Below are 27,453 nucleotides of genomic sequence, written 5' to 3' on the forward strand. Positions count from 1 at the left end.
AGAGGAAAAATATTGTATATTTTTTAACATTTCATATCATGCTGAGATGAATAATAGACTCTACTGGTGGGAACTCATAAATTGGACGTCGTATTTAAAAGTTTTATAAATATAGAGAAACGGCTATTTCCCATCAAAGTATCAACCTCTTCATTAAAAAAATAAAAAAACAGCTCTTCATCCTATAATTTCCTTTTCTTCATTGTCTCCTGTACCTTGTTTTTCTAACCAGGATAAATTCACTAGATAAGAAAAACGATGGCATCGAGAATAAATACCAATTTCACTTTGATACCCAACCAGAAATACAGACGTAGTAATCGTCGATCCAATTATGTTTCCAACACCCTTGACTCAGGTTCTCGGCCTTTATCAACGCTTGGAAATTTTAAAGCCTTGCCATTGGAAATATTCCAAATAATCCTAAAATGTTTGTCAGGTGAGTTTTGGGAACTATGAGAAGCCTACATAAACACTCAAATATTTTTATTTTTCCCAAGAACTTGTTTGTCATCTTTAGCCCTGCAAGAATTAATAGTGTTCACATTAATTTTATTTTCTTTAAAAAAAATTATTGAATCTATTGAAGTGACATTGGTTAATAAAATTATATATGTTTCTTTTCTAAAGTTTCATCGTTGTTAGGTAAGGGATACAATGAAAAAGTACTCAAACTCTTTAAGCATGTTTCTAATTATAATGACAGGGTAATTTGTTACATCCCAAAATGTTTCTAATTTATTGAGCACTGGATTTAAAACAATTTTAAGATTTTCCTCATTATTTGTACTATTATTTAATATTACTATCAATGAACTAACATAAGTTATGACATTGTACTAACAGTGATGTTCTTTTATTTAAACCATTCATATATATGTATATATTTTTCCTTTGGTAGTGAAAGATATCAGCATGCTAAGCATGGTGTCCAAAGCAGTCAGCCAGCACATTATTAATTATATCTCAACCTCATCAGGGAGCAAAAGACTTTTACTACAGAACTTTCATAACCTTGTGCTACCTGACAAGAAACAAGACACTGCTATATTTGAACACTACAGATCTCTAGGTAATGTATGTAATAAGAATTGTAACGCCTGACCAGGCGATGGCGCAGTGGATAGAGCGTGGGACTGGGATGTGGAGGACCCAGGTTTGACCCCGAGGTCGCCAGCTTGAGCGCAGGCTCATCTGGTTTGAGCAAGGCTCACCAGCTTGAGCCCAAGGTCGCTGGCTCGAGCAAGGGGTCACTCGGTCTACTGTAGCTGCCCTCCCCCCCCCCCCAAGACATATATGAGAAATCAATCAATGAACAACTAAGGAGCCGCAACGAAGAATTGATGTTTCTCATCTCTCCCTTCCTGTCTGTCCCTATCTGTCCTTCTCTCTGACTCTCTCTGTCTCTGCCACACACACACACAAAAAGAATTGTAACAAGTAAAGAACTATGCATAAGCCCTGATGAGATAGCTCAATTGGTTAGTGTTGTCCTGAGACACAAAGATTGCAGGTTCGACCTCTAGTCAGGGCATATACAGAAACATCAGTGTTTCTCTCTGTCTCTCTCTCTCTCCTCCTCTCTCCCCCTCTCCCCTTCCCCCTCTCTCCAAAATCAATTTTTTTAAAAAACTCAGCAACTTATAAAAACATAACTATACTTAATTAAGGGATTTTACTATACAATTCTGTAAAACCCACAGGAAATGGAGTATTTCCTAATATGTGCCTATTTTTATGATGCTTGTAACTATTCAATGTGAGGACATTCCCTTAACAACAGTCCTTTACATTTAGCTTTAAAGATGAGAGAATGCACTTTAAAGTGTCAGCCTTGTGATTGCATGTGGATACACTGTCACTTATGCTTATTTTCTAGGTGGTTTACCAGTGTAGGAAATTGATATATTTTCTGTGTTTTATTTCCTGTGGACCTAATGAGTTTTATCTTTATACTCTTTTCCCTTAAAAATATAACTTGGTCCTTAAAATAGAAAAGAAATCTAAACACATTATTGTGGAAGATGGCTTACTCTTTTATCAGAAACAATGTTTTTCTTTTTTTTTAAAGCACTGTTCACATTTACTAATAACTTTGTTAGCCTTATCAAACAAAATGTGTATAATCTTTTTTAACATGATTTGTATTCATTGGTCTTTCACCCCATTTATTGATTTTATTCTTCCTAAGAGTGCTGAACTAAAATTCTAATTTTGACTTGACTAATGACACCAATTTAATTGTGAAATCACTTCATAATTAATGCATGACAATAAAACCAAGTATCAAAGTGATTTTGAGATTTAAATAAAGGCATACAAGTTAACCGAATATTACCTTTTGGTAGTCCAAGGATACCTAGTTTTAAGATAATAAAATAAGGCTGACCTGTGGTAGCAGAGTTGATAAAGCTTTGACCTGGAATGTTGAAGTTGCTGATTTGAAACCCTAGGCCTGCCCAGCCAAGGCACATATAGGAAACAACTACTATGAGTTGATGCTTCCTGCTTCTCCCCCAACTTTCTCTCTCTCTCTCCTCTCTCTAAAAATCAATACATAAAATCTTAAAAATAAGTAAAATACTAAAATAAGTCTATATAAAACTATCTGAAAATTACATTTAATAAGACTAGATGAACAGTATATAATTTGATTACAATATTATTGACTTCAATATTTATGATTAGGCTTAGTAAAGTCAATAGTAGAATGTATAGTTAAATTTTGTTACTTGTTATTGTAAATACCTTTTTCAAACATTAGTTGCAGAAGAAGTGGTACTTGGTTGAGTAAAAGATTTATTCTTTGGGGGTTTTTTTAATTCACTGATTTTAGAGAAAAAGAGACCGAGACCGAAACATTGATCTGTTCCTATGTGTTCCCTGACTTGGGATCAAACCCACAACCTTTGTGTATTGGGACAATGCTGTAACCAACAGAGCTATCCAGCGAGGGCTATTCTTTGGTTTTGATCTGAAAGAATTTCTTTTCCATGACCAAAGCTCAGTTGCTTAAACAAACAAACTAAAAGCATTAAGACAATTAAATGGATAAGTCAGTTAAAAATACAAATGGGTATTGATCTTAATAGCTAGCTTTTAAAACAATTTTATTCATGTAATGATTTCAACCTTACATTTAATTTTGATGCAGACAACTGGATTATGACTGATTCTTTGAGTAAATGTTTGATGTATTTATCATTTTCTCGTGTTGCTATTCCTATCTGATCTGTTCTTATTTTCAGACATTAAAATAACATTTTCAGAATTCTCCTCTTTGAATATTATAAATTTTAATTTGCTTCTTCACACAAAACAGAGCAGATGGCCTTGTGGAAAGAACATTACATCTGACTCTATTTTAATTGGAAGAAATTAAAGAAGTTGGTCTCTAAAGGGTATAGCAGAGCACCTGTGTTATAAATAAATAAATAAATAAGTCAGCCAGTATTAGTTTTTATGTTAAATTGCAACCCTTAAAAATAGGAGTTTTACGTTAGAAAAGGCAACCAACATAACAATGATAGCTTACAATTCCCCAGCCATGATGTGCCATGGGATTGGATGCCAAAATATGATAGGAAAAGAACTCAGCCTAAGAGCCAAACACTGAAAATGTCTTTTTATGTACAAAAATAGGGAGGGTTTGTGTTTAAAATTCAATTCTGGTCATGTGTTGCCCAAACACAGCAACTTCTAAAAATAAATTAGATTCCCGATATATGCTACAGAATTAGATAACGTAGTAGTTGTATTATGATAAAAAGTAAATGAAGTAAATGCAGAGAAGATAAAAACTGAAGAAAGTTATGATATTCAGGTATATATTTCCTGCCATATATCTTATTTTTAATTTGAGGACATTTGCCTTCATAGGAATGTTAACAATGTACTGCCATTTTAGGAAAACAGACCACTTAAAGTTAGAAGAAATAAATCATTCACTTCCTGTCACTGTAGTTGAAGTTACATATCTCACTGGGAAATTGAAGGTTTTTTTTCTTTTTTAAATACCTGAACACAAAATTCTATACATTCTTAACATGCAAGCCCCATAAAAAGATATCTTTGAAGGAAGAAATAGATATTTCATCCAAATTGGATATTTTTCTGAGCAAAAATGATTTTAACTTCTGAAATTTTAAGGACTTATGATTTTAATTTTTTTTATTTTAAGAAAGTAATACAAAATCTCTTCTCCCATTCTTTCCATGTTTTGCATTTAACAATTCAAAACATTTTTCTTTATGGACATGAGATTAATTTCAAGAGATACTGTAATATGTTTTCTATGGAATAAAGACAATATAAGTTTCCCTGGTGTATTTTGTGTCTTGTTATATTGTATCTTTTAAAATCTAAATAATTAAAAACTTTTCCATGTCTTCCCTGGCTGGATAGCTCAGTTGGTTAGAGCATTGTCCCAAAGTGCAGAAGTTGCCAGTTAGATTCCCCAGTCAGGGCATATATAAGAATAGATCAATGGTCCTGTCTCTCTCTCAAATCAATAAAATATGCATTTTAATAAAATAAAACCTTTCTATATCCTATAGTATCAATTTCACAAAATTTTGTAAGATTTTATGCCAGTCCCCCTTAGGTAGACATCAGTCACTTTGTAATCAACATATAAATGTTTTACACCCACCCAAACTTCCTCTTAAAAACCATATCAAGCCTGGCCTGTGGTGGCGCAATGGATAAAAGCATCAACCTGGAATGCTGAGGTCGCCGGTTCAAAACCCTGGGCTTGCCTGGTCAAGGCACATATGGGAGTTGATGCTTCCTGCTCCTCCCCCCTTCTCTCTCTCTCTTTCTCTCCTCTCTTCAAAATGAATAAATAAAATCTAAAAAAAAAAAATATCAACTCACAGTCCACTATGGTATACCATACTTGACTTTCAGGAAACATTATGCTATGCTTTATAGAGACGTTTTAATTGATTGCATTGTTTTCACCGTTTTTTCATGTTTGTTTGTTTTTTACTTCAGGTTTACTATTTAAAAGATGTACATTGCTGCTACCCACAAAGGAAAGACTAAAATACATTCACAAGATTCTTGCAGAAGTAAGATCATACTTTTGAATTAATTCACAATCTTGATTTCTAGTAAAAATATTTTATCATTGTCTTATACTCATTAAAGGCATATATTTAATAAGTGGAACTTCATGAATTAGAACTAAAAAAATTGATTGATTATAATCTAATACTTTACCAAGTACTCAAAGGTTATAAAACACCAAAATGTAGTAGTGTTTTACTTTTTTTTTTTTTTTGTATTTTTCTGAAGCTGGAAATGGGGAGGCAGTCAGACAGACTCTCGCATGAACCGACCAGGATCCACCCGGCACGCCCACCAGGGGGTGATGCTCTGCCCATCTGGGGCATCGCTCTATTGAGACCAGAGCCACTCTAGCGCCTGAGGCAGAGGCCATGGAGCCATCCCCAGGGCCCGGGCCATCTTTGCTCCAATGGAGCCTCGGCTGCAGGAGGGGAAGAGAGAGACAGAGAGGAAGGAGAGGGGGAGGGGTGGAGAAGCAGATGGGCACTTCTCCTGTGTGCCCTGTCCGGGAATTGAACCTGGGACTTCCGCACGCCAGGCCGACCACTGAGCCAACTGGCCAGGGCCTGTGTTTTACTTATTTTAAAATACTTTTTATATATAACTAAATATATCATTTAAGTTTATTAGATTTATCAGAGTATAAAGGTATTTTTGCCCCATCTGGGAGTCATGTGGATGTTTTTTTAATTTTGTTTTTTAGCAACAGAGACAGGGACAGACAGGAAGGGAGAGAAATGAGAAGCATCAATTCTTTGTTGTGGCACCTTAGTTGTTCATTGAATGCTTTCTCATATGTGCCTTGATGGGGGGGGGGGCTGCAGCCAAGCCAGCGACCTTGGGCTTCAAGCCAACGACCATGGGGTCATGTCTATGATCCATGCTCAAGCCAGGACCCATGCTCAGGCCGGTGACCTCGGGGTTTTGAACCTGGGGTCCTCTGCGTCCCAGGCCGATGCTCTATTTATTCACTGTGCCACATCCTGGTCAGGCTCATGTGGATGTTTTAAAGTGGTGATTTAGATATTTTATTAAAATGGAATAATTTCTGAATGTTAAAATCTTATTGTTTAAATATATAAAGACATAAGAAAGTATTTTAATACATGAAATGACAACCTTTTTATAATTTGTGATTTTTAAAAAATTATTTATTGATGTTAGAGAGAGGAAGGGAGACCGAGAGAGAAACATTGTTCTGTTTCTGTATGTGCCCTGACCGGGGATCAAACCGGCAACTTTTGTGAATTGGGACAATGCTCTAACCAGCCAAGCCAGGGTGATAATTTATGATTTGGAAATATGTATCAATGTGTGGGCATAATCACTGTGTATGAAAATGAGTTTTATTATTCAAACCCAAACATATGTACAACACTAGTGGCTCAGTTTTACACTCAATAGTATGCAGACAAATTCTGATGCACTAGTTTCCTTCATGCCAATATTTGCATTGAATTCAGGTCTATATTATTGCAACAGCTTCCCAGATGATCTTTCTGCCATCCATTTCTCCAGTCCCCAAGACATTCTGCACACTGAATCAATGTTTTTCTTCCTAAAGCATCACTTTCATCAAGAAGTTAATTTTCTTGCTTAAAATTTTTTCATTGGCTACTCAGTTTCAGCAAGATAAGGTCCAAAGTCCATAGCTGGTTTTTAGGTTCTCCCTGACAATGCAGCTGTACTTCATATTATTTTGAGCTTAGTTAAGTTGGTCATATCTTTCTTCCCAAATAATCTTTTTTATTCCTCCTTTAATACAAGTTTGCCCTCACCAATCCTTTCCATTTGTTATATCTGAATTCTACTTTAAGACATCGCTGCCTGACTGGTGGTGGTACAGTGGATAGAACGTCATCCTAGGACACTGAGATCTCAGGCTCCAAACCCCAAGGTCACTGGCTTGAGTGCAGAATTATCAACATGATCCCAAAGATACTGACTGGAACCCAAAAGTCATTGGCTTGGAGCCCAAGGTCACTGGCTTAAGCTCAGGATTATCAACATGATCCCAAAGATACTGGCTTGAACCCAAAGGTCACTGGCTTGGAGCCTAAGATTGCTGCTTGAGCAAGGGGTCAACGGCTCATCTAGAGGCCCCTTGTCAAGGCACATACGAGAAGCAATCCAGTTCTTACGAGAACAACTAAAGTGCCACAACTACAAGTTGATGCTTCTCATCTCCCTTCTTATCTCTGTCTCTCTCTCTTTTTCTCTCACTCTCACAAAAGAAAAATAAAAAAAAATATTGCTTATTTCACATCCTTCATAAGCCTTTTTTAATCATTTCCAAATTTATTATTTACCTGCTTTAATAGTATCTGATACCGTATTTTTTTGGTCATTTTAACATTTATACATATTCTAACCTAAATTATCAAAATTACTTCACATGTATATCTTTGTGTGTGTGTGTGTGTGACAGAGGCAAAGAGACAGAGACAGAGAGAGGGATAGATAGGGACATACAGACAGAAGGTGAGAGAGATGAGAAGCATCAATTCTCGTTACGGCTCCTTAGTTATCATTGATTGCTTTTTCATATGTTCCTTGACCCAGGGGGCTCCAGCAAAGCTCATGACCCCTTGCTCAAGCCAGCGACCTTTGGGCTCAAGCCAGTGACAATTGGGGTCATTTCTATGATTCCACACGCAAGCCAGCGACCCTGCGCTCAAACTGGATGAGCCTGTGCTCAAGCCAGATGAGCCCACTCGGGGATTTTGAACCTGGGTCCTCTGTGTCCAGTTCGACACTCTATCCACTGTGCCACCACCTAGTCAGGCGTGTGTTATCTTTTTCTTCCACATGTATATATCTTATTCTCCTAAGTAAATTGTGAGCTCCTTGAAGGCAGCATTTGTTTTATATTTCTTTTGTTCCCCACCTATATAACAATGCTTAATTAGTTAGTTATTTTAAATGTTTTCAGTTAATACTGAAAAAAATCCTGCATATTTCCATTAAATTTGAATGTCAACCTGACTGGTAGTGACACAGTGGATAGAGCATCAGGTCCCACGCTGAGGTCCCAGGTGCAAAACCCTGAAGTCACTGGCTTGAGTATGGGCTCATCTGGCTTGAGTGCAGGGTGGCTGGCTTGAGTGTGAGATCATCGACATGATTCCAAGGTGGCTGGTTCAAGGCCCATGGTCACTGGCTTGACCCCAAGTTTTAGCAAGGGGTCATTGGCTCAGCTGGAGCCCCCTGGTCAATGCACGTATGAGAAGCAATCAATGAACAACTAAAGTACCACAACTACGAGTTGATGCTTCTCATCTCTCTCCTTTCCTCTCTCTCTCTCTCTCACTAAAAAATTAATGAATAAATAAATAAATATAAAAATAAATTAAAAAGTCTAATCATTGTACAGTTCTACTGAAAAAGAGGAATTAATAGTCATTTTCTTTACAGGTTTCCTGTTTTAAATTCAGTGGCTGTGCAGCTCCTATGCAGTGTTTAGGATTATCGTGCTATGGCATGTTTTTACAGGTACATTACTTTTTTAAAAAAATACTTTATTTATTTGTTATTTCAGAAAGAGGGGAGGAGGGAGGGAGGGAGGGAGGGAGAGAGAGAGAGAGAGAGAGAAGTGGGAGGAGCAGGAAGCATCAACTCCCATATGTTCCATGACCAGGCAAGCCCAGGGTTTCAAACTGGGGACCTCAGCATTCCAGGTAGAAGCTTTACCCACTGCGCCACCACAGGTCAGGCAGGTACATTATTTTTAATGAAAGAAGAAAAGGAATGTTTTTGAACTGTTGACACGTAGAGCATGTAGTCCATGGGTTAATAAAAGTAATAGTAATCTAAAAAAGAACAAAATAAATTTGTAAATATTTGAGAATGTGTTAATCTAATAATGTTTACCACCTCGGAGCTTCTTCTTCGATTTCTCACTGTTAAGAAATATTTAGCCTGACCAGGCAGTGGCACAGTGGATAAAGCGTCGGACTGGGATGCCGAGGACCCAGGTTCTAGACCCCGAGGTCGCCAGCTTGAGCACGGGCTTATCTGGTTTGAGCAAAGCTCACCAGCTTGGACCCAAGGTCGCTGGCTTGAGCAAGAGGTCACTCAGTCTGCTGTAGACCCTCAGTCAAGGCACATATTAGAAAGCAATCAATGAACAACTAAGCTGCTGCAACGAAGAATTGGTGCTTCTCATCTCTCTCTCTTCCTGTCTGTCTGTCTCTCTCTTTGACTCTCTCTGTCTCTCTCTGTCTCTGGCACAAAAAAAAAAAAAGAAATGTTTAACATTTATTTGCTCTATATCAATGTCTTTGAAGTTTCTAACCACCATTGTAAAGACTAGAAATAATGCGGGGTAAGGTATGTGTGTATAATGAATTTTAAGGGTGAGTTATTTAAGATGTGATTTTAGAAGTCAACTATAGAGAGAAATTCTAACTCTGGGAGGTGTTAGATGTAACGAATCTTTTACATCTATCATTTTGCAATATGTACATATATAAATCACTGTGTTGTATACCATTAACTTATAAAACGTTATATGTCAGTGATATTAGAATCCATGGAAGTCCGAAAAGACCAGAGTAACAGGCTTTTAGGAAGAAAGGAACCCTGCCAGGCTGACTCGTAAGAGAGAGTCACACACCAGGCACAGCCTGGGGTCGGGTTTTAAGGGTTTTGGGGAGGAGGAGTGAGAAGGGTCGTGGGCATCATTTAATTGGCTGCTGGACAAAGGATTGTCTTTTATGGAAGTTTGCCAGGACTTCTCAGCTTGTGACATCAGACATTCCTTTGTGGTTGGTCATCTGCTGCAAGCCCTAAAAGGAGACTTACTGGCAGGGTTAAAGAAATGAAACCTGCCTGACCTGTGGTGGCGCAGTGGATAAAGCGTCAACCTGGAATGCTGAGGTCACCGGTTCAAAACCCTGGGCTTGCCTGGTCAAGGCACATATGGGAGTTGATGCTTCCTGCTCCTCCCCCTTCTCTCTCTCCTCTCTCTCCTCTAAAATGAATAAATAAATAAAAATAAAAAATAAAAAAAAGAAATGAAACCTAAGAAGTGATATCTCAATAGAACTAGAAAAAAGAAAAAAATCAGCTGTATGATTTTAAAAACTTTTTTTTTTTTTGTATTTTTCTGAAGTTAGAAACAGGGAAGCAGTCAGAAAGACTCCCGCATGCGCCCGACCGGGATCCACCTGGCATGCCCACCAGGGGGCGATGCTCTGCCCATCTGAGGTGTCACTCTGCTGCAACCAGGGCCATTCTAGCACCTGAGGTGGAGGCCACGGAGCCATCCTCAGCACCTGGGCCAACCTTGCTCCAATGGAGCCTTGGCTGCGGGAGGGGAAGAGAGAGACAGAGAGGAAGGAGAGGGGGAGGGGTGGAGAAGCAGATGGGCGCTTCTCCCGTGTGCCCTGGCTGGGAATTGAACCCGGGACTCCCGCACGCCAGGCCGACGCTCTACCACTGAGCCAACTGGCCAGGGCTTTAAGAACATTTTTGACAAAACTTTTATTGTGAAAGAAAATAATAAAAGAAGGTAATGTCATAATTTAATGTTATTCAGTATTAATAATGTGTTATTGATATACCATTCTAAACAATTTACATGTACTTATTTAAAACTTACAACAACCTTTTGAGGTTTACAACAGTCTTACAGCAGTCTTGCTTATATCCTCACTTGCCAGCCACCAACTGATTCCAGGGGCATAGGCCCTCCGACTAGCCCTCTTCCAAGATAGATTTTTGCTTTCTTAAAAATTTCTTTGGGACAGGTAATATGAGCACATGCATTTATGTTAAATTCAAAAGGTACAAAATGATATAAAATGAAAAGTAAATCTCCCTCCAAGGCTTGTCCCTTGTCCACTGAATACCCTTTAGCAGAATTAACCAAAGTTAGCAGTTTCTTGTATGTCCTTCCAGAGATAATAAGATTAATTTTTATTCAATATACTGCTGAAATCCAAGTCAACAATTTTAAGAAAAATGCGTGTGATTTATCAACTTTTTCAGTATTTAATTATACAATAGTTGACCCTTAAACAACATAGAGGTTAGGGGCACCAACCTATGCACAGTTGAAAATCTATGTATAACTTTTTTTTAATTGATTTAAATTTATTATGTTTACATAGATTCAAATGTCCCATCGAATACATCCTCCCACACCCCCAAATTCCCCTCAACATCCTTCTTGCCCCCTCCCCCAACACCCTCCCCGCTTTCCTCCAGGATTTGCTCTTCTGCTCTCTATAACGCTGTTATGTACATATAATTTCACCAAGCTCTTTCCCTTCTCTGATCTCATCCTCTCATCCCCTTTCCCTCTGTCCACTTTCCCACTGGTCCCTTTGATCCCTCCTCTGCTTCTATTCTGTTCCTCAGTTCACATTGTTCATTGGATTCCTCATATGAGTGAAGTCATATGATATTTTTATTTCTTGCCTGGCTTATGTCACTTAACATAATAGTTTCCAGGTCCATCCATGTTGTTGCAAAAGGTAGTATTTCCTTCTTTTTCATGGCCCCATAGTATTCCATGTGTATACGTAGTACAGCTTTTTAATCCTCTCGTCCACTGAAGGACACTTGGGCTGTATCCAGATCTTCATTATTGTAAACAATGCTGCCATAAACATAGGGGGTACATTTCTTTTTTTGAATCAGTGATTTGATGTTCTTAGTATATATTCCTAAAAGTGGGATGACTGGGTCAAAAGGCAGTTCCATTTTTAATTTTTTGAGGAATCTCCATACCATTTTCCACAGTGGTTGCACCAGTCTGCATTCCCACCAGCAGTGCAAGAATATTCCTTTTACTCCACATCCTCACCAGCACTTACTATGTTTTGTTTTGTTAATGTGTCATTCTGACTGGTGTGAGGTGATATCTCATTGTAGTTTTAATTTGCATTTCTCTAATGATTAGTGATGTTGAACATTTTTTCTTTTGCCTATTGGCCTTCTGAATGTCCTCTTTGAAGTGTCTATTCATTTCTTTTGCCCATTTTTGATTCGATTATGTTCCTTGATTTCTCTTATCAATGTTTTATAATTTTCTGAATACAAGTCTTTAACCTCCTTGGTTAAATTTACAGCTAGGTACTTTCTTTGTTGTTGTTGCAGTAGTGAAGGGGATTGTTTTCTTAATTTCTCTTTCAGACAGTTCATTGTTGGTGTATAAAAATGCCACTGGTTTTTGAATATTAATTTTATATTCTGCCACCTTGCTGAATTCATTTATTAGGTCCAGTAGTTTTTTTACTGAGACTTTAGGGTTCTCTATGTACAGTATCATAACATCAGCAAATAATGATAGTTTTACTTCTTTTTTTTCAATTTGGATGCATTTCTAAAATCAAATCTATATTCCTCTTTACTAGATTCCCCACCTCCCCTTGTTCTGTTTACAACAGGACCCTTAACATTTCTTACATCATTGGTTTGGTTGTAATAAATTCCTTGAGGGTTGTTGTTGGGTTTTTTTTGTACAGGAAGTTTTTTATTTCTCCTTCTATTTTAAACAATAGCCCTGCTGGATAAAGAAGTCTTGGTTGTAGGATCTTGTTCTGCATTAATTTTAATATTTCTTGCCATTCCCTTCTCACCTCAAGTGTTTTTTTTTTTTTCCTAAGTTTTTTTTTTTTTTTTTTTTTTGTATTTTTCTGAAGCTGGAAACGGAGAGAGACAGTCAGACAGACTCCCGCATGCGCCCGACCGGGATCCACTTGGCATGCCCACCAGGGGCTACGCTCTGCCCCTCCGGGGCGTCGCTCTGCCGCGACCAGAGCCACTCTAGCACCTGGGGCAGAGGCCAAGGAGCCATCCCCAGCGCCTGGGCCATCTTTGCTCCAATGGAGCCTCAGCTGCGGGAGGGGAAGAGAGAGACAGAGAGGAAGGGGGGGGTAGGGAAGCAAATGGGCGCTTCTCCTATGTGCCCTGGCCGGGAATCGAACCCGGGTCCCCCGCATGCCAGGCCGACGCTCTACCACTGAGCCAACCGGCCAGGGCCTCACCTCAAGTGTTTTTGTTGAGAAGTTGGATGTCATCCTTTTGGGGTCTCTTTTGTAGGTGATTGACTGTTTTTTTCTTGCAGCTTTTAGTATTCTTTCTTTATTTCTTAGTTTTGGTTTTTTAATTATGATGTGTCTTCATTTAGGTTTATTTGGGTTCCTTTTTAATGGGATTCTCTGTGCTTCTTGAACTTGTGTGACTTTTTCCTGCATCAATTTCAGGACATTTTCAGCTATGATTTCTTCAATCAGGTTCTCTATCTCTTGTTCTTTCTCTTCTCCTTCAGGAACCCCTATGATGAAGATGTTGTTTCATTTCCTATTGTAACAGAACTCTCTTAGAGTTTTCTCAGACATTTTGATCCTCCTTTTCTTTTGCTGTTCTGCTTCCGTGCTTTTGCTTATCTTGTCCTCTAAATTGCTGATTTGATCCTCTTTCTCATCCCGCCTGCTTTTCATTCCTTGTAGTGTGGTCTTCATTTCTGATATTGTGTTTATCATTTCTGTCTGATCTTTTTTTATGATTTCAATGTCCTTTTTGATGCCAGATATCTCACTGTTTAGGTGCTCATGTTGTCTGTCTATGGTTGCTCTAAGATCCTTGAGCATCCTCACACTCATTATTCTAAACTCTGCATCCAGCATCTTAGTTGTTTCCATTTCATTCAATTCTTTTTCTGGGGATTCCTCTAGTTGATTCATTTGAATTGCACTTCCCTGTCTTCCCATTTTGTCTCGATATAGACTGCTCCTTCAAATATGTTGTTTGTGTAGCTGAGTATACGGTTGGTGTTGTCTGACTCCAGCTTTCAGTTGTGTAATTTCTAAATCTTTCTGGGTTGGTTTCAGCTGTTTGTAATCCACTGTGGGCTACTTGTCTGCTGCTACTGCTCTTTTTGCTGTTTGTGACAACATTTTCTATGCCTTAGCTGGGTCAGGTGTGAGGAGCCTTTCCTTAAGTTACTGCTCTAACTATGGTTGTTAGGTCTTGAGCTGATGCTCTCTATCTGGCCGCTGGATGTACTGGCCCTGGAACTCACAGGCTGGAAACTGGTGAAGACCAGTGGGAGTCCCTGCTTTTGACTGGCCCTCAGCAACCTTCTTGGAGCTACAGGTGATCCAGAATCACTTCTCATCATCCAACACCCGATCCTGCACATTGGCCATCTTAGGCTGCTCTCTATGTATAACTTTTGACTTCCCCAAAATTTAAGTTGTCTTGGTATAGAGGTGGATTGGTTCCAGGATCCCACATGGATACCAAAATGCGTGGATGCTAAGTCCCCTACATAAAATTGCATAGATAAATGCAAATAGTCAGCTCTCCTTATCTGTGTACTCCTAACCTCACAATGAAAACAGTAGAGGTATTTGTTGGAAAAAAAACCTGCATAAAGTTTAGTACCTATTTGCATATGGCCTTTGATCACTGGTAGACTCCATATACACTGCAAAAATACTGCATAATTCAAACGTATTATTCAAGGGTAAACTATATAGTGATATGCCATTTGAATTTCCTTTTCATATCTGTTTGACTGTATGTTGCGATTTGCTCAAAAAAAAATAAATTTTCTCCTAAAAAATATTTTTTGCTTGTTTACATCCAAATGTCATGAATGCTCATAATTGTCACATTAAAATGAGATTCATTATCATTTGTAAACAATATCATAAATGATAGCTACAGTATGCTTGTGAGTCAGGTGTCTAAAGCTGTATACTAGGGTTTGGGCCTTGGTCATTTTCCTTACACTGTCTGAGCTCATTTAGTTCTTTGAAAACATACTCCCTTTATAACATAAAAGAAACTGGATTTGGAGCATTTCTATATTTTGTTTATGTAAAATTTCTTATTTCAACAGTTCTATAGTGGATAAAAATTATACATCACCTGAATCATATGCTACAATAGTCATGTGCTCATAAGGCAATAGTGACTTATGCTTTGATTTGATAGTCTGAACATCTGCAATGTTTCCTTTATTTTTATTCTCTTTAGACCCTAACGGCAGGTTGGGATGAACTCGAGTGCGGTCGTGTTTTTAACTTCCTGTGTGAACTGACTAATTTTTCCCACAGGATACAGACGATTGTCTTCAGCAAACCAGGTAAAGAACTACAATTCAGAAATAACATTATACAGAAATTAAAGTAGAAAAAAAAAGTACGATTCAAAAGTGTATTTAAAAACAAATTGTGGTGTTTCTGGCCAAGTGGCTCAGTGAAGGTTGCAGGCTCAACTCCTAGTCAGGGTATGCACAGGAACAGATTGATGTTTCTATCTGTCTCTCTCCCTCTTCCTCTCTCTAAAATCAATCAGTATTTTTTTTTTAAATATGTGCGCTTCAGCCCTGGCCGGTTGGCTCAGCGGTAGAGCGTCGGCCTAGCGTGCGGAGGACCCGGGTTCGATTCCCGGCCAGGGCACATAGGAGAAGCGCCCATTTGCTTCTCCACCCCTCCGCCGCGCCTTCCTCTCTGTCTCTCTCTTCCCCTCCCGCAGCCAAGGCTCCATTGGAGCAAAAGATGGCCCGGGCGCTGGGGATGGCTCTGTGGCCTCTGCCCCAGGCGCTAGAGTGGCTCTGGTCGCAACATGGCGACGCCCAGGATGGGCAGAGCCTCGCCCCCTGGTGGGCAGAGCGTAGCCCCATGGTGGGCGTGCCGGGTGGATCCCGGTCGGGCGCATGCGGGAGTCTGTCTGACTGTCTCTCCCTGTTTCCAGCTTCAGAAAAATGCAAAAAAAATAAATAAATAAATATGTGCGCTTCATAGGAGATGTGCCAAAGAGAAACTCAAAATATATACTTAAAAATAAATACATAAAAGATCTACCAGAAAATTCTGTCCATTTCTATCACAACAAGTTTCCACATGTAAGCACATGTTTATTTGGCACATGTGTGCCTCTCTATTTTATTTTATTTTTTTGTATTTTTCTGAAGTTGGAAACAGGGAGGCAGTCAGACAGACTCCCGCATGCGCCCGACCAGGATCCACCTGGCACGTCCACCAGGGTGGATAATTAAATATGCTCTGCCCATCTGGGGCATCACTCTGTTGCAACCAGAGCCATTCTAGCGCCTGAGGCAGAGGCCACAGAGCCATCCTCAGCGCCCGGGCCAACTTTGCTCCAATGGAGCCTTGGCTGCGGGAGGGGAAGAGAGAGACAAAGGAAGGAGAGGGGGAGGGGTGGAGAAGCACATGGGCGCTTCTCCTGTGTGCCCTGGCCTGGAATCGAACCCGGGACTCCTGCATGCCAGGCCAACGCTCTACCACTGAGCCAACCAGCCAGGGCCTGCCTCTCTATTTTTATCACTTAATGTATACATACAGACATAGCAAATTAACTAAAACAAAGTTGATTCACGTTAGTCTTATGTGTGAAGCAATAGTGTATCCATGGCTACTGATAAAGTTCATTTACGCCACTGTAATTTTTACATATTTCAACAAAGAAGAAATGCTACAGAAGCATGTAGAAATTTATTGAAAGTGTTTGGTGAAGGTACAGTTTCTGATAGGACATGCAGAAGACGGTTCGAAAAATTCGAAACAGGTGATTTCGACCTTTCTGATAAGCCACGTTCTGGGCAACCATCTTTGTTCGATGATGACAATGTTGTTAAGACCATGTTGGAGCAAGATCCTTTTCTGACAACATCAGAGATCGCAGAAAGGCTTAATTCAGCTCAGCAAACCATTTCGGGCCATATTCGGAAGATAGGATTGGTGTGGAAATATTCAAGATGGGTGCCACATGAATTAAGTCAGAAGAATTTGGGTGATCGAGTCGTCATATGCACATCTCTGCTTGCTCGAAACAAAATCGAGCCCTTCTTGAACTAGATGATAACTGGGGATGAAAAGTGGATTACCTACAAAAACATCGTAAGGAAAAGGGCATATTGTAAACCCGGAAAACGTAGCCCTTCCACCTCTAAACCAAATTTGACTCTGAATAAGAGAATGTTGTGTATATGGTTGGACATTCGAGGACCAATACATTATGAGCTTTTAAAACCGAATGAAAAGCTCAATTCGGAGAAGTATTGTCAGCAACTGGATAATTTAAAGACAGCACTCCAAGAAAAGAGGCCGGCGATGTTCAATAGGAAGAGCATCATATACTGCATCATGATAATGCCAGGCCACCTGCTGCTTTGGGGACTCGTCAAAAAATTGCAGAACTAGGCTGGGAAATTCTGTCGTATCCACCATATTCCCCAGACTTAGCACCCTCCGACTATCACTTGTTTTTGTCCTTACAAAATTTTTTGACGGGCAAAAAATTCAAAAATGAAGAAGATATCAAACAAGCACTGGTTCAATTTTTCACATCAAAAGATAAAATATTTTTTTGGCCCTGGCCGGTTGGCTCAGTGGTAGAGCGTCGGCCTGGTGTGCAGAAGTCCCGGGTTCGATTCCCGGCCAGGGCACACAGGAGAGGCGCCCATCTGCTTCTCCACCCCTCCCCCTCTCCTTCCTCTCTGTCTCTCTCTTCCCCTCCCGCAGCCGAGGCTCCATTGGAGCGAGGATGGCCCTGGCGCTGGGGATGGCTCCTTGGCCTCTGCCCCAGGCGCTAGAGTGGCTTTGGTCGCAACAGAGCGAAGTCCTGGAGGGGCAGAGCATCACCCCCTGGTGGGCAGAGCGTCGCCCCCTGGTGGGTGTGCCGGTGGATCCCGGTCCGGCGTATGTGGGAGTCTGTCTGACTGTCTCTCCCCATTTCCAGCTTCAGAAAATACAAAAAAAAAAAAAAGATAAAACATTTTTCAAAAATGGGGTATACAAATTGCCCTCACGCTGGCAAGAAATCATTAATAATAATGGCAATTATATTATTTAATAAAGTTTATTGATGGTAAGAAAAATTTGTATTTTGTTTTATTCCAAAAACGGACAGAACTTTCCAGTAGACCTTATAAAATTGTGGTGCCTTGGCTGGGTAGCTCAGTTGTTTGGAACATCATCCCGATGCACCAGGGTTGCCGGTTGGATCTCTCTTTTTTTCCCTGAAATACTATTTTTCATTCTAATCCTTTAGGATGCAATTTGCCCTACCTCCTCTATAAAGTCTTTCCTGATCTCTTCAGGCCCGCAGTAATCTCTCTTTTAAATGTCTGTGTTATTTGGCATAACACATCAGGGGATATTTATTTGCATGTGGCCTTTGATCATTGGTAGACTCCATTTACACTTATCTACAAATATAAATGGTGTAAAAATGTAAAGTGGTGCTGCTACTATGAAAAAGTTTAGCCATTTCTCAAAAAGTTAAACACAGAATTATCATTGCCTCAGCAATTCCACTTCTAAATATATACCTAAGGGAATTGAGAGCAGGGACTTGGACAGATTTTTGTGTGCCAGTATTCATTGCAGCATTATTTGCAATAACCAAAAAGAAGAAACAAAAAGTTTTCATCAACAGATGAATAGATAAACTAAATGCAGTATATACAAACAATGAATATTATTCAGCCATGAAAAGGAGTAAAGTTCTGATATGTGCTACGTCATGGATACACTTTGAAAACATTATGCTAAGTGAAATAAGTCAGACACAAAAGAACAAATAGTGCCTGATTCCACTTATATGAGGTACCTAAAACAGGCAGATTCACAAAAACAGAATGTAGATTAGAGGTTATCAGGAAGTGGAGGAAGAGGAGTGTTATTGCATAATGGTTACAGAGTTTCTGTTTGAGATGATGAAAAATTTTAGAAATAAACAGTGGTGATGGTTGAACAACATTGTGAATGTAATTGATGCTCCTGAACTGTATACTTTAAAAATAGTTGAAATAGCAAAATTTATGTTTTATATCATAATTTTAAATATTAGTAACATAATATAATAAAAATTATTAATTTATACACTTTAAGTGGATAAATTGTATGGTATATAAATTACACATATTTTAATAAAGCTGTTAAAAAACATGCAATACCACTTCATACTTACTAGGGTGGCTAGAATCAAAGTCAGATACACCTGACCTGTGGTGGCACAGTGGATAAAGCAGCTTTAGGCGACCCCTGTGTTTTGGTCGTTAACCCCTGCCGGGGTCGTGACCCACAGGTTGAGAACCGCTGGGATAAAGCATTGACCTAGTCTGCTGAGGTTGCTGGTTCAAAACCCTGGGCTTACCTGGTCAAGGCACATATGGGAGTTGATGCTTCCTGCTCCTCCTCCCTTTCTCTCTCTTTCCTGTCTCTCTAAAAATGAATAAATAAATAAATAAATCTTTTTAAAAAGTCAGATAACAGGTGTTGGTGAGAATATGGAGAAATTTCAACCCTCATACATTGGTGGAAATGTAAAGTGGTTCAGCCACTTTAGAAAGCAGTCTAGCAAATTCCTCAAATGATTAAATATAGAGTTACCATATGACCCAGGATTTCTTTCTGAGGTGATCAGATGTTCTAAAATTGTGATGACTGCACATATCTTATGAATATACTAAAGATCATTGAATTGTACACTTTAAGTGGGCAAATTGTATGGTATATAAATTATATCTCAATAAAGCTGTTTAAAAATTATCCCATGCTAATCTAAAATTTTTATAGAGATACATTAGTAATACTTTCAATACAAAAATGTTAATGTCTTTGACCTATCTATTATGCACATCAACCTTCCTAAGAAGAATGATTTACAAGTCTTTTTCTTTATAGGAAATGCCAGAAAACTGGAGTTAAGGATCAGACTGTTCTGTAGAAATGTCCTGCTTGATCACTGGACACATAGACATGATTCTGCATTTTGGCTGACACGTATATTAAAACCATGGCCAATAGTGTACCAGGCAAAATTACTGTATATCATCTTTGGACCAATATCTCCTCAAGATGGTGAGCATCTGTTTTTTTAGCAACATATGTTACAAAACTGGTTAATTACTTTTTCTTTAGGAAGCATATCTCTTTGTACCTGCTCAGTTTCATCATGCTTAATGACTAAACTGTTTCATGATTTCATAGATTTATATAACATTAACTTGTGCATAACTTAACCTTCAAGACAGAAATTGTTCCCTGAAGGCCATTACCAAATATATTCCCATCATCTCTTTACCTAAAATAGCCACTTTTCATTTTTAAACATTATCTTAATTCAAGATTACGTTTGCTGCTGGAGGGGAGCAATAGTGCCAGTAAATCAAAGTAGTAGTTGGAATTGATGTTTTACTTAACTCTGGGTGCATACTACGATTTCTTTTTGCAACCTTTTGCCTTTCTAATTAAGTTTTAGATTAATGTTAAAATTGGCATGCAGTTCTTTGGTTCACATTACCTAATGTCAGGAAGAAACCAGTTTAAAGTACATTGAATAGCATCAAGAAGTCAATCTGGCCCTGGCCGGTGGCTCCATGGATGGAGTGCAGTTCCAGTGCTCCAAGGTCATGGGTTTGATCCTCAGTCTGGGCACACACAAGAAGCAACCAGTGAGTGCACAACTAGATGGAACAACTGAGTAGAACACCTAAGTGGAACAAGTTGATGCTTCTCTCTCTCTCTCCCTTCCTCCCTCTTCCTCTCTCTCTCTCAAATCAATGAAAAAAATTAAAATAAGAAAAAAATCAAGGCTTGCCTGGTCAAGGCACATATGGGAGTTGATGCTTCCTGCTCCTCCCTCCCCCTTCTCTCTCTCTCTCTCTCTCTCTTATTCTCTCTCCTCTCTAAAAATTAATAAAAGAAAAAAAAAAAGAAAAGAAAAAAATCAGCCCTGGGTAGTTGGCTCAGTGGTAGAGCATCAGCTTAGCATACAGATGTCCCAGGTTCGATTACCAGTCAGGGCACACTGGAGAAGCGACCATCTGCTTCTCCACCCCTCCCCCTCCTCTCTCTTTCCTCGTCCCCTCCTGCAGCCCATGACTTGATTGGTTCAAGCACGTTGGCCCCAGGCACTGAGCATGGCTCTGTGGAGCCTCTGCCTCAAGCACTAAAAATAATTCAGTTGCAAGCATTGGCACTAGATGGGCTGAGCATCAGCCCCAGACAGGGGTTGCCGGGTGGATCCTGGTAAGGGCACATGCAGAAGTCTGTCTCTCTATCTTCCCTCCTCTTACTTAAATTTTAAAAAGAAAATTAAAAAATCCTTTAAAGAAGCCAATCTGGAATAAAATTCTGTTGTGTAATTCACAAAGAAAATTGGCCATAGGTAAATAATCAAAAATTGACTGAACTTAAAAAATTGACTGGACTACTCTGTTCTGATATAAATGTTTGGAAGATCCTTAAATATAGTATGTTCTTTTTCAGATTTTATTTTATTTCGGTAAGATTACATTACTCATTTATTCCAATTTCTGTTATAGGGATAGCATTATCTTTGAACTAGAATAAGTATTCTGCTTAGTAAAACTACCTTTCCTTTACTTCATTTAGCTAGTGTTGCTGTGCTTCATCACATCAGAGACCTTCAAATTTATACTGTTATTAGAAGTGACTTTCATTATGAATTTATAAATTTCTTTATGCAATCCAATTTCCTTTTTAAACAATCCATGAATTTTTTTTTGTTTTTGTTTCTGTTTTTTTGTTTGTTTGTTTTTTGAGAGAGAGATAGAAAGGGACAGATAGACAGGAAGGGAGAGTGAGAAGCATCAGCTCATAATTGGGGCACTTTAGTTGCTCATTGATTGCTTCTTTTACATGCATTGACCAGAGGGTTCTAGCTGAGCCAGTGACCCCTTGATCAAACCAGTGACATTGGGCTTCAGACCAGCAACCTTTGGGCTCAAGCCAGCAACCATGGGATCATGTCTATGATCCCACACTCAAGTCGGTGACTTTGAGGTTTCGAACCTGGGTCCTCAGTGTCCCAGGTCAACGCTCTATCCACTGTATCACCACCTGGTCAGGCAAAATAATTTATGAAATCTTTATCACAAAGCCAACTATTCTGTCATAACCTAATTTTTGTTTCAATTATTCAGGACAAGTGGTTTGGCAGAAAATGATAGAAGAACCTACAGATGACTCCAGTTTGAAATGTTTGGCTAATGCCATTAAATTACTATATAACACAGGCATCAAAGAGTGGACTCCAGATGATGTTATCAGACTTATAGATGAACTATCAGGTAAAATAATATTTTTATCACACAGAGTAACAAATTTATTATTAGAATACAGTTATAAAGTTATAAGGGTAATTCTACTGGTAACAAATGACTTGTCTATTGGAAATCATTAAATGCTCTAAAATAGTTAAAGAATTTAGCATTGTTTAAAGAGAATGCATAGAATCTACTCACTTTCCTTCAATTGTGAATGTTATAAATATATATTTATTACCATTATTATTTGAAAGCATCATAATTTAATTATTCCCATTTTGCAAGTTCTCAGAACTTTCCTAGGTTATGTAAGAAGAAACCCTCTCCAAACAGTGTGGCAGAGGCCTGACCTGTGGTGGCGCAGTGGGATAAAGTGTCAACTTGGGACACTGAGGTCGCCGGTTTGAAACCCTGGGCTTGCCTGGTCAAGGCACATATGGGAGTTGATGCTTCCAGCTCCTCCCCTCGTCTCTTTCTCCCCTCTCTCTAAAAAGTCAATAAATAAAAAATATTAAAAAAAAACAAAAACAGTGTGGCAGAGGTGAAACAATTTTTCCCAATTATGCATAATCCTTTAGATGCTGAAGTTTTCAAGATTTCCTTTCACAGGGTTAGGCCACCTTGCTTATTGATCTATGTATAGGAAAAATGCTTTGACTACATTACTAAAACATTTTAAGAGCTGCCGTGACATGGCAGTAAACTCTGTCTCCAGTTAAATGCTGTAATTGAAAAATTAAAGCATTTTTTCTAAGCTTTTCCCTTGGCACTAATTGTATTTCCGATGAGGTGATGTAATATTGCATGTAATTAATTATGTTTACTATAGCCATTGTGCAATTTCTCATTAAATAACTGTTCTTTCTCTAATAAAAGTGGTTCCTCGTGAGTGGCTTCTGGAAAATAATGCACGTCTCCTAATCCTAAGTGGGAACAACATCTGTTTCGCTTTCATGGCTAGTAAAGCTGTGAATGGACGGTCCACTGAACTGGCAAGACTGGTAGTCTTTTTGGCTTTGGTAAGTAAAAAATAAATATTTCTGTAACAAGTTGTTTAACATTATAGTTGACCTGCCAGGGAGCTGCCATAAAGGAACTGAAATATGTAAAAAATATTTTGAAAGAATAATATATAAGTATATATTGTATATATACTTAAAAATTGTCAATAATATGTAATAAACTATCATATTTGGAATTATTCCCAGTATTAACCTCTTCCCACTTTATGTCTAGATTGTCATTATACAGTCTGCCATGTTATAGTCATTTTTAAAAAATTCTGTTAAACAATGAAGTACTTCATTTGATTTGCTCAGAATAATCAGTGGGCAGAGGGAGAGGATGTAGTGAATGGAGGTGAAGGTTAAACAAGATTGGTAAGCTGAATGTGGATACAGGGCGTTCATTATACTTTTCTCTCTACTTTTTATAGAGAAAATCTTTTTCAAAAAGAAACCTTTAAATATATTTAATATTCATTCATTTAACACAAATTGAATTTTTACTATGGGCCATACATTGTGTGAGATTCTGGGACTATGGAAATTAATAGGACAATTCTCTGACTGAAAGCTCCTTGTAGTCTCTTAAGAGATATCAAGGTATATATAAATTAATTCAGTGAGATACATGCAAAAATATAGGTACAAAAAAATACAAGAGGTAGCAAAGAGGAGCCAATATTGGGTGAGTATAGTGTACAGAGAGGGTTTTCCCAATCCAAAGTCAATTTCATTTTATTTAAAAAAAATTTTAAAGACTTTATTTATTAATTTTAGAGAAGAGAGAGAGAAGGGGGGAGGAGCTGGAAGCATCAACTCCCATGTGTGCCTTGGCCAGGCAAGCCCAGGGTTTCGAATTGGTGACCCCAGTGTGCCAGGTCGATGCTTTATCTACTGAACCACCACAGGTCAGGCCCAAAGTCATTTTTAAAAATGAATAGAGATTCACTAGCCAGCTAGAGAGAGCAAATCATTTATTTGTCTACCATCACAGATACCAGCTCAACCAATACCTCAAAAGAAAGGGAATCATCTTCCAGCTGGCTGTTGTGAGGAATTGAATGTAATCCATTTCCTATGAAATGGAGACTAGGTCATTACCAACTCAACTGCTTAAAACATGAATGAAATCTCTGTGGCTCTTTTAAAAATGTGAATAAAGCTACTAAATTAACTGTATTTTCAATATATTTTTTTAATCATTAAGCAGATTCCCTCTAAAAGAGAGAGAAATGGAATTACATGACTATATTCACAGGACTGTAAACAGTATAGTATTATTTCTGAGGGTAAAATGTGTGGAAGAGGAAGGAGGAGGTGAGGCAAGACAGCAAGGAGAGGCCAAGTAATGAAGAGCCTTGCAAATTTTCTGTGAGTTTGAATATATCCTCCAATAGGGAACTGCTGAAAAGATTTAGAAAAAGAAGAGACATGATCAGTTTCAAGTTTTTATTCATTCATTCATTCATGAGAGAGAGAGGGAGGGGGGAAGGGGGAAAGAGAGATAGAGAAAGAAGGAGGGGAGGAACAAGAAGCATCAACAACCATGTGTGCTTTGACCAGGCAAGCCCAGGATTTTGAACCAACGACCTCAGCATTCCAGGTTGACACTTTATCTGCTGTACCACCATGGGTCAGGCTGAGTTTCAGGTTTTTAAAAGGTCACTTTGGCAGCACTATGGCAAACAGAATGGAGAGGAAGAAACAGAATGGGGTGAATAAACCTTCTCCAGAAAGCCTTTCCTGATTACCATCTCAGCTCTGGCCATTAATTTTTCCTAAATTGCCTCAAATTTGTCTTCTCTTTATCTTGATTTACTAGTGTTCTTAAGCCATTTTATGTGTGGATAAGTCATCTCCCAAAACAGATTGCAGATTCTTTGAAATCCAGGACTATGTCATTTGCTTCTTACATAGTGCCTGTACCATGCCTTACACATAAGAAGTCAATGAATCTTTCCTGTCAGATTAACGCTATTGAGTTACATTACTATAAAGTTTATCCCCTTGTTGTATATTATTTGGCTGTGTGAGTTAAATTTGCCATTTAAAATATTAGTAAACAGCCTGACCAGGTGATGGTGCAATGGATAGAGCATCAGACTGGGACACAGAGGACCAGGTTTGAAACCCGGAGGTCTCTGGCTTGAATGCGGGGCTCATCTGGTTTGAGCACAGCTCACTGGCTTGAGCAATATTTATGTCATACATTTTCCACTAAAACTATACCATTTAAAAGGAAAGTAGTGTTAGATATAAAAATATTTCCCACTTATAGACTCAATATAATTTAATGTGTAATAAATTATATAAAATCATAAACCATCCTAGTTAATACAATTTTCTAATTCTATAGCTTTCTTTACATGAAGATTTATCATAATACTTTGTATGTCTAAATCAGGTGTGTGAGAAAGAACTGTACTGCATGGATTGGGCAGTTCAAATGATGCAAAAAGTCTGTAAAGTCTTTAACTCTTCAGTGGAAAAAACTAATTTCCTGCAGGATGTGGCAAATGCATTTGCGTGGGTTACTATGGAAATGCTGCACTCAGTTATGTCTGGTGAGTATGCATGTAGATGGTGCACAGGTGTGAATAAAATGCATTTAGTCTCCACTTAAGACAGGAATAATTCTGTATACACTTTTATTTCTAAACTAAAAATAGAAGGAGTAGACATTTTTATTTGTTTTTCCATGAGGTATATTTAGTTCCTGGTATTGTCTCTTTCTAAATCTCATATTGGTTTTAATGGAAAGCAAAGTTCAAGAGTCTGCTCTGAAAGGAACCAATTTCAATTTTGCACAGCAAAAAGTTTTTACGTGCTTACTTATCAACTATCCTAATCATCATAATAATATCCTATATTTATAGTTTTAATATATATTTTTACAGCTTTATTAGGTAGCCAACATAATAACCCTATTTTAGAGATGAGAAAACTAAAGCTTAGAGAAATTATCCGACTTGCCTTAGGTCATAAAGTTAGAAGCAGTAAAACATGGACCAGCATCCTTTTCTTCTAACTTGTAATTCAGTGCTCTTATAGAATTCCATGATTTCAATGGCTAATATCTGACTTAATAAAGATCCCTAACTAGCTTTGTTACATATTAGTAGGAAAAATTAGAACATCTTATGTTTTAAACAGTTCATATATTTTAAAACTTAACTGCCATTTTTTCTCCCACTGTTAATTCCTGTGTATGGCATATAGGAGATCGTGATGAAGAGGACAGAAACTTTTTGAATTTGTTCCATCTCGTGCATGCTCAGGCTAATTTCCATAAGGAAGTCCTGTATTTGACTGTGAATTCTCTTTCTACCTAAATACTCAGAAAGCCTTGCATTTAGAGACTACCTCACTGAACTAACAATGAGAAGAATGCTCCTTTTCTACAATCAAAGAATTGCACCAAGGGACTTTTTATCACCTAAGTAATTCTAAAGTTGCATAGAATTTTAGTGGCAACTGTTTAGACCATTATTAATATAAAAATTACAAGCAAACCCTAGAATATATTGAGATTTCTCTGTAAAACAAGCTGTGCCTCTCCAGACTTTGGTAAACTTAACACCAAACTAAATGGAACATTAGAGTCTTAAGAATCTGGGTCACCCAACCTATATGTATAACTCTTTGTAGCAAGAGAAAAGTTTGTTTTAAAGTTAAACAGACCCAAATTCTTTTAACAGTATGTATGTTCACTTTGCTTAGGTTATGTAGACATAGTCTAGAATGTTTTGTGAAAGTTTGCAATCTGATGTTTTGGAATATGCAGATATAAATATCATTTTTTACCACTTTCTTGGAAAATGGTTACAAAGAACATTATATTTTGTTCACATTTTGTATGAACTAACATCAAAAACCAAAGGAAGTATGTGTGTATGGGTATACATGTATTTATATATATATATATGTATGTATGTATGTATATACACAAACATATATATTTCCTTCTTTAAGACAAATCATACAAAAATTCTATCAATAGAAAGGGATATATATTGTTTTCATACAAATCATCTTTTATTTCCTGGGGAATAGAGTAAAATGTTGTAAATAAGGGAAAATGTAAAATGAAAGTTAAGTACTTATTCTGCTGCCAGAACAATGTGCACAAATAATTTGCACTTCTTCCTAAAGCTTTTCTCCCTATCCTAAAGAGTAGAACTTGCAGGAAACTGGAAGCATGCATGGATGGTTACAGCAGCCAATCAGCAGGGTTTTTCTTCACTAAAGTAAATTAATTTCAAGAGACTCCAGGACTGTTTCAGTCTGACTACCATCTGACACCCCACGTTTACTGTTTTGGTA

General features: G+C 38.2%; 1 protein-coding gene across 1 annotated transcript; it reads left to right on the forward strand.

The window, feature by feature from the left end:
• Window positions 1-258: 258 nt before the first annotated feature.
• On the forward strand, window positions 259-26,462 carry FBXO47 (F-box protein 47). The gene is made up of 10 exons (XM_066255478.1): window positions 259-439; window positions 902-1,072; window positions 4,996-5,072; window positions 8,485-8,562; window positions 15,064-15,172; window positions 19,740-19,916; window positions 22,004-22,150; window positions 23,003-23,145; window positions 25,535-25,694; window positions 26,350-26,462. Exons 1-10 carry the CDS (start codon window positions 259-261, stop codon window positions 26,460-26,462), a joined length of 1,356 nt encoding a protein of 451 aa, XP_066111575.1.
• Window positions 26,463-27,453: the final 991 nt, after the last annotated feature.

This window comes from Saccopteryx bilineata, chromosome 2 (genome assembly GCF_036850765.1).
Source record: "Saccopteryx bilineata isolate mSacBil1 chromosome 2, mSacBil1_pri_phased_curated, whole genome shotgun sequence".
NCBI classification, from domain to species: Eukaryota; Metazoa; Chordata; class Mammalia; order Chiroptera; family Emballonuridae; genus Saccopteryx; species Saccopteryx bilineata.

What these genes read in the sequence shown, in the direction of transcription:
- FBXO47 (XM_066255478.1), top strand. Translation starts at nt 259, where the DNA reads ATGGCATCGAGAATAAATACCAATTTCACTTTGATACCCAACCAGAAA. An exon ending in AATCCTAAAATGTTTGTCAG is followed by an intron (nt 440 to 901) that starts GTGAGTTTTGGG and finishes TTCCTTTGGTAG; the next exon opens with TGAAAGATATCAGCATGCTA. An exon ending in TGAACACTACAGATCTCTAG is followed by an intron (nt 1,073 to 4,995) that starts GTAATGTATGTA and finishes TTTTTACTTCAG; the next exon opens with GTTTACTATTTAAAAGATGT.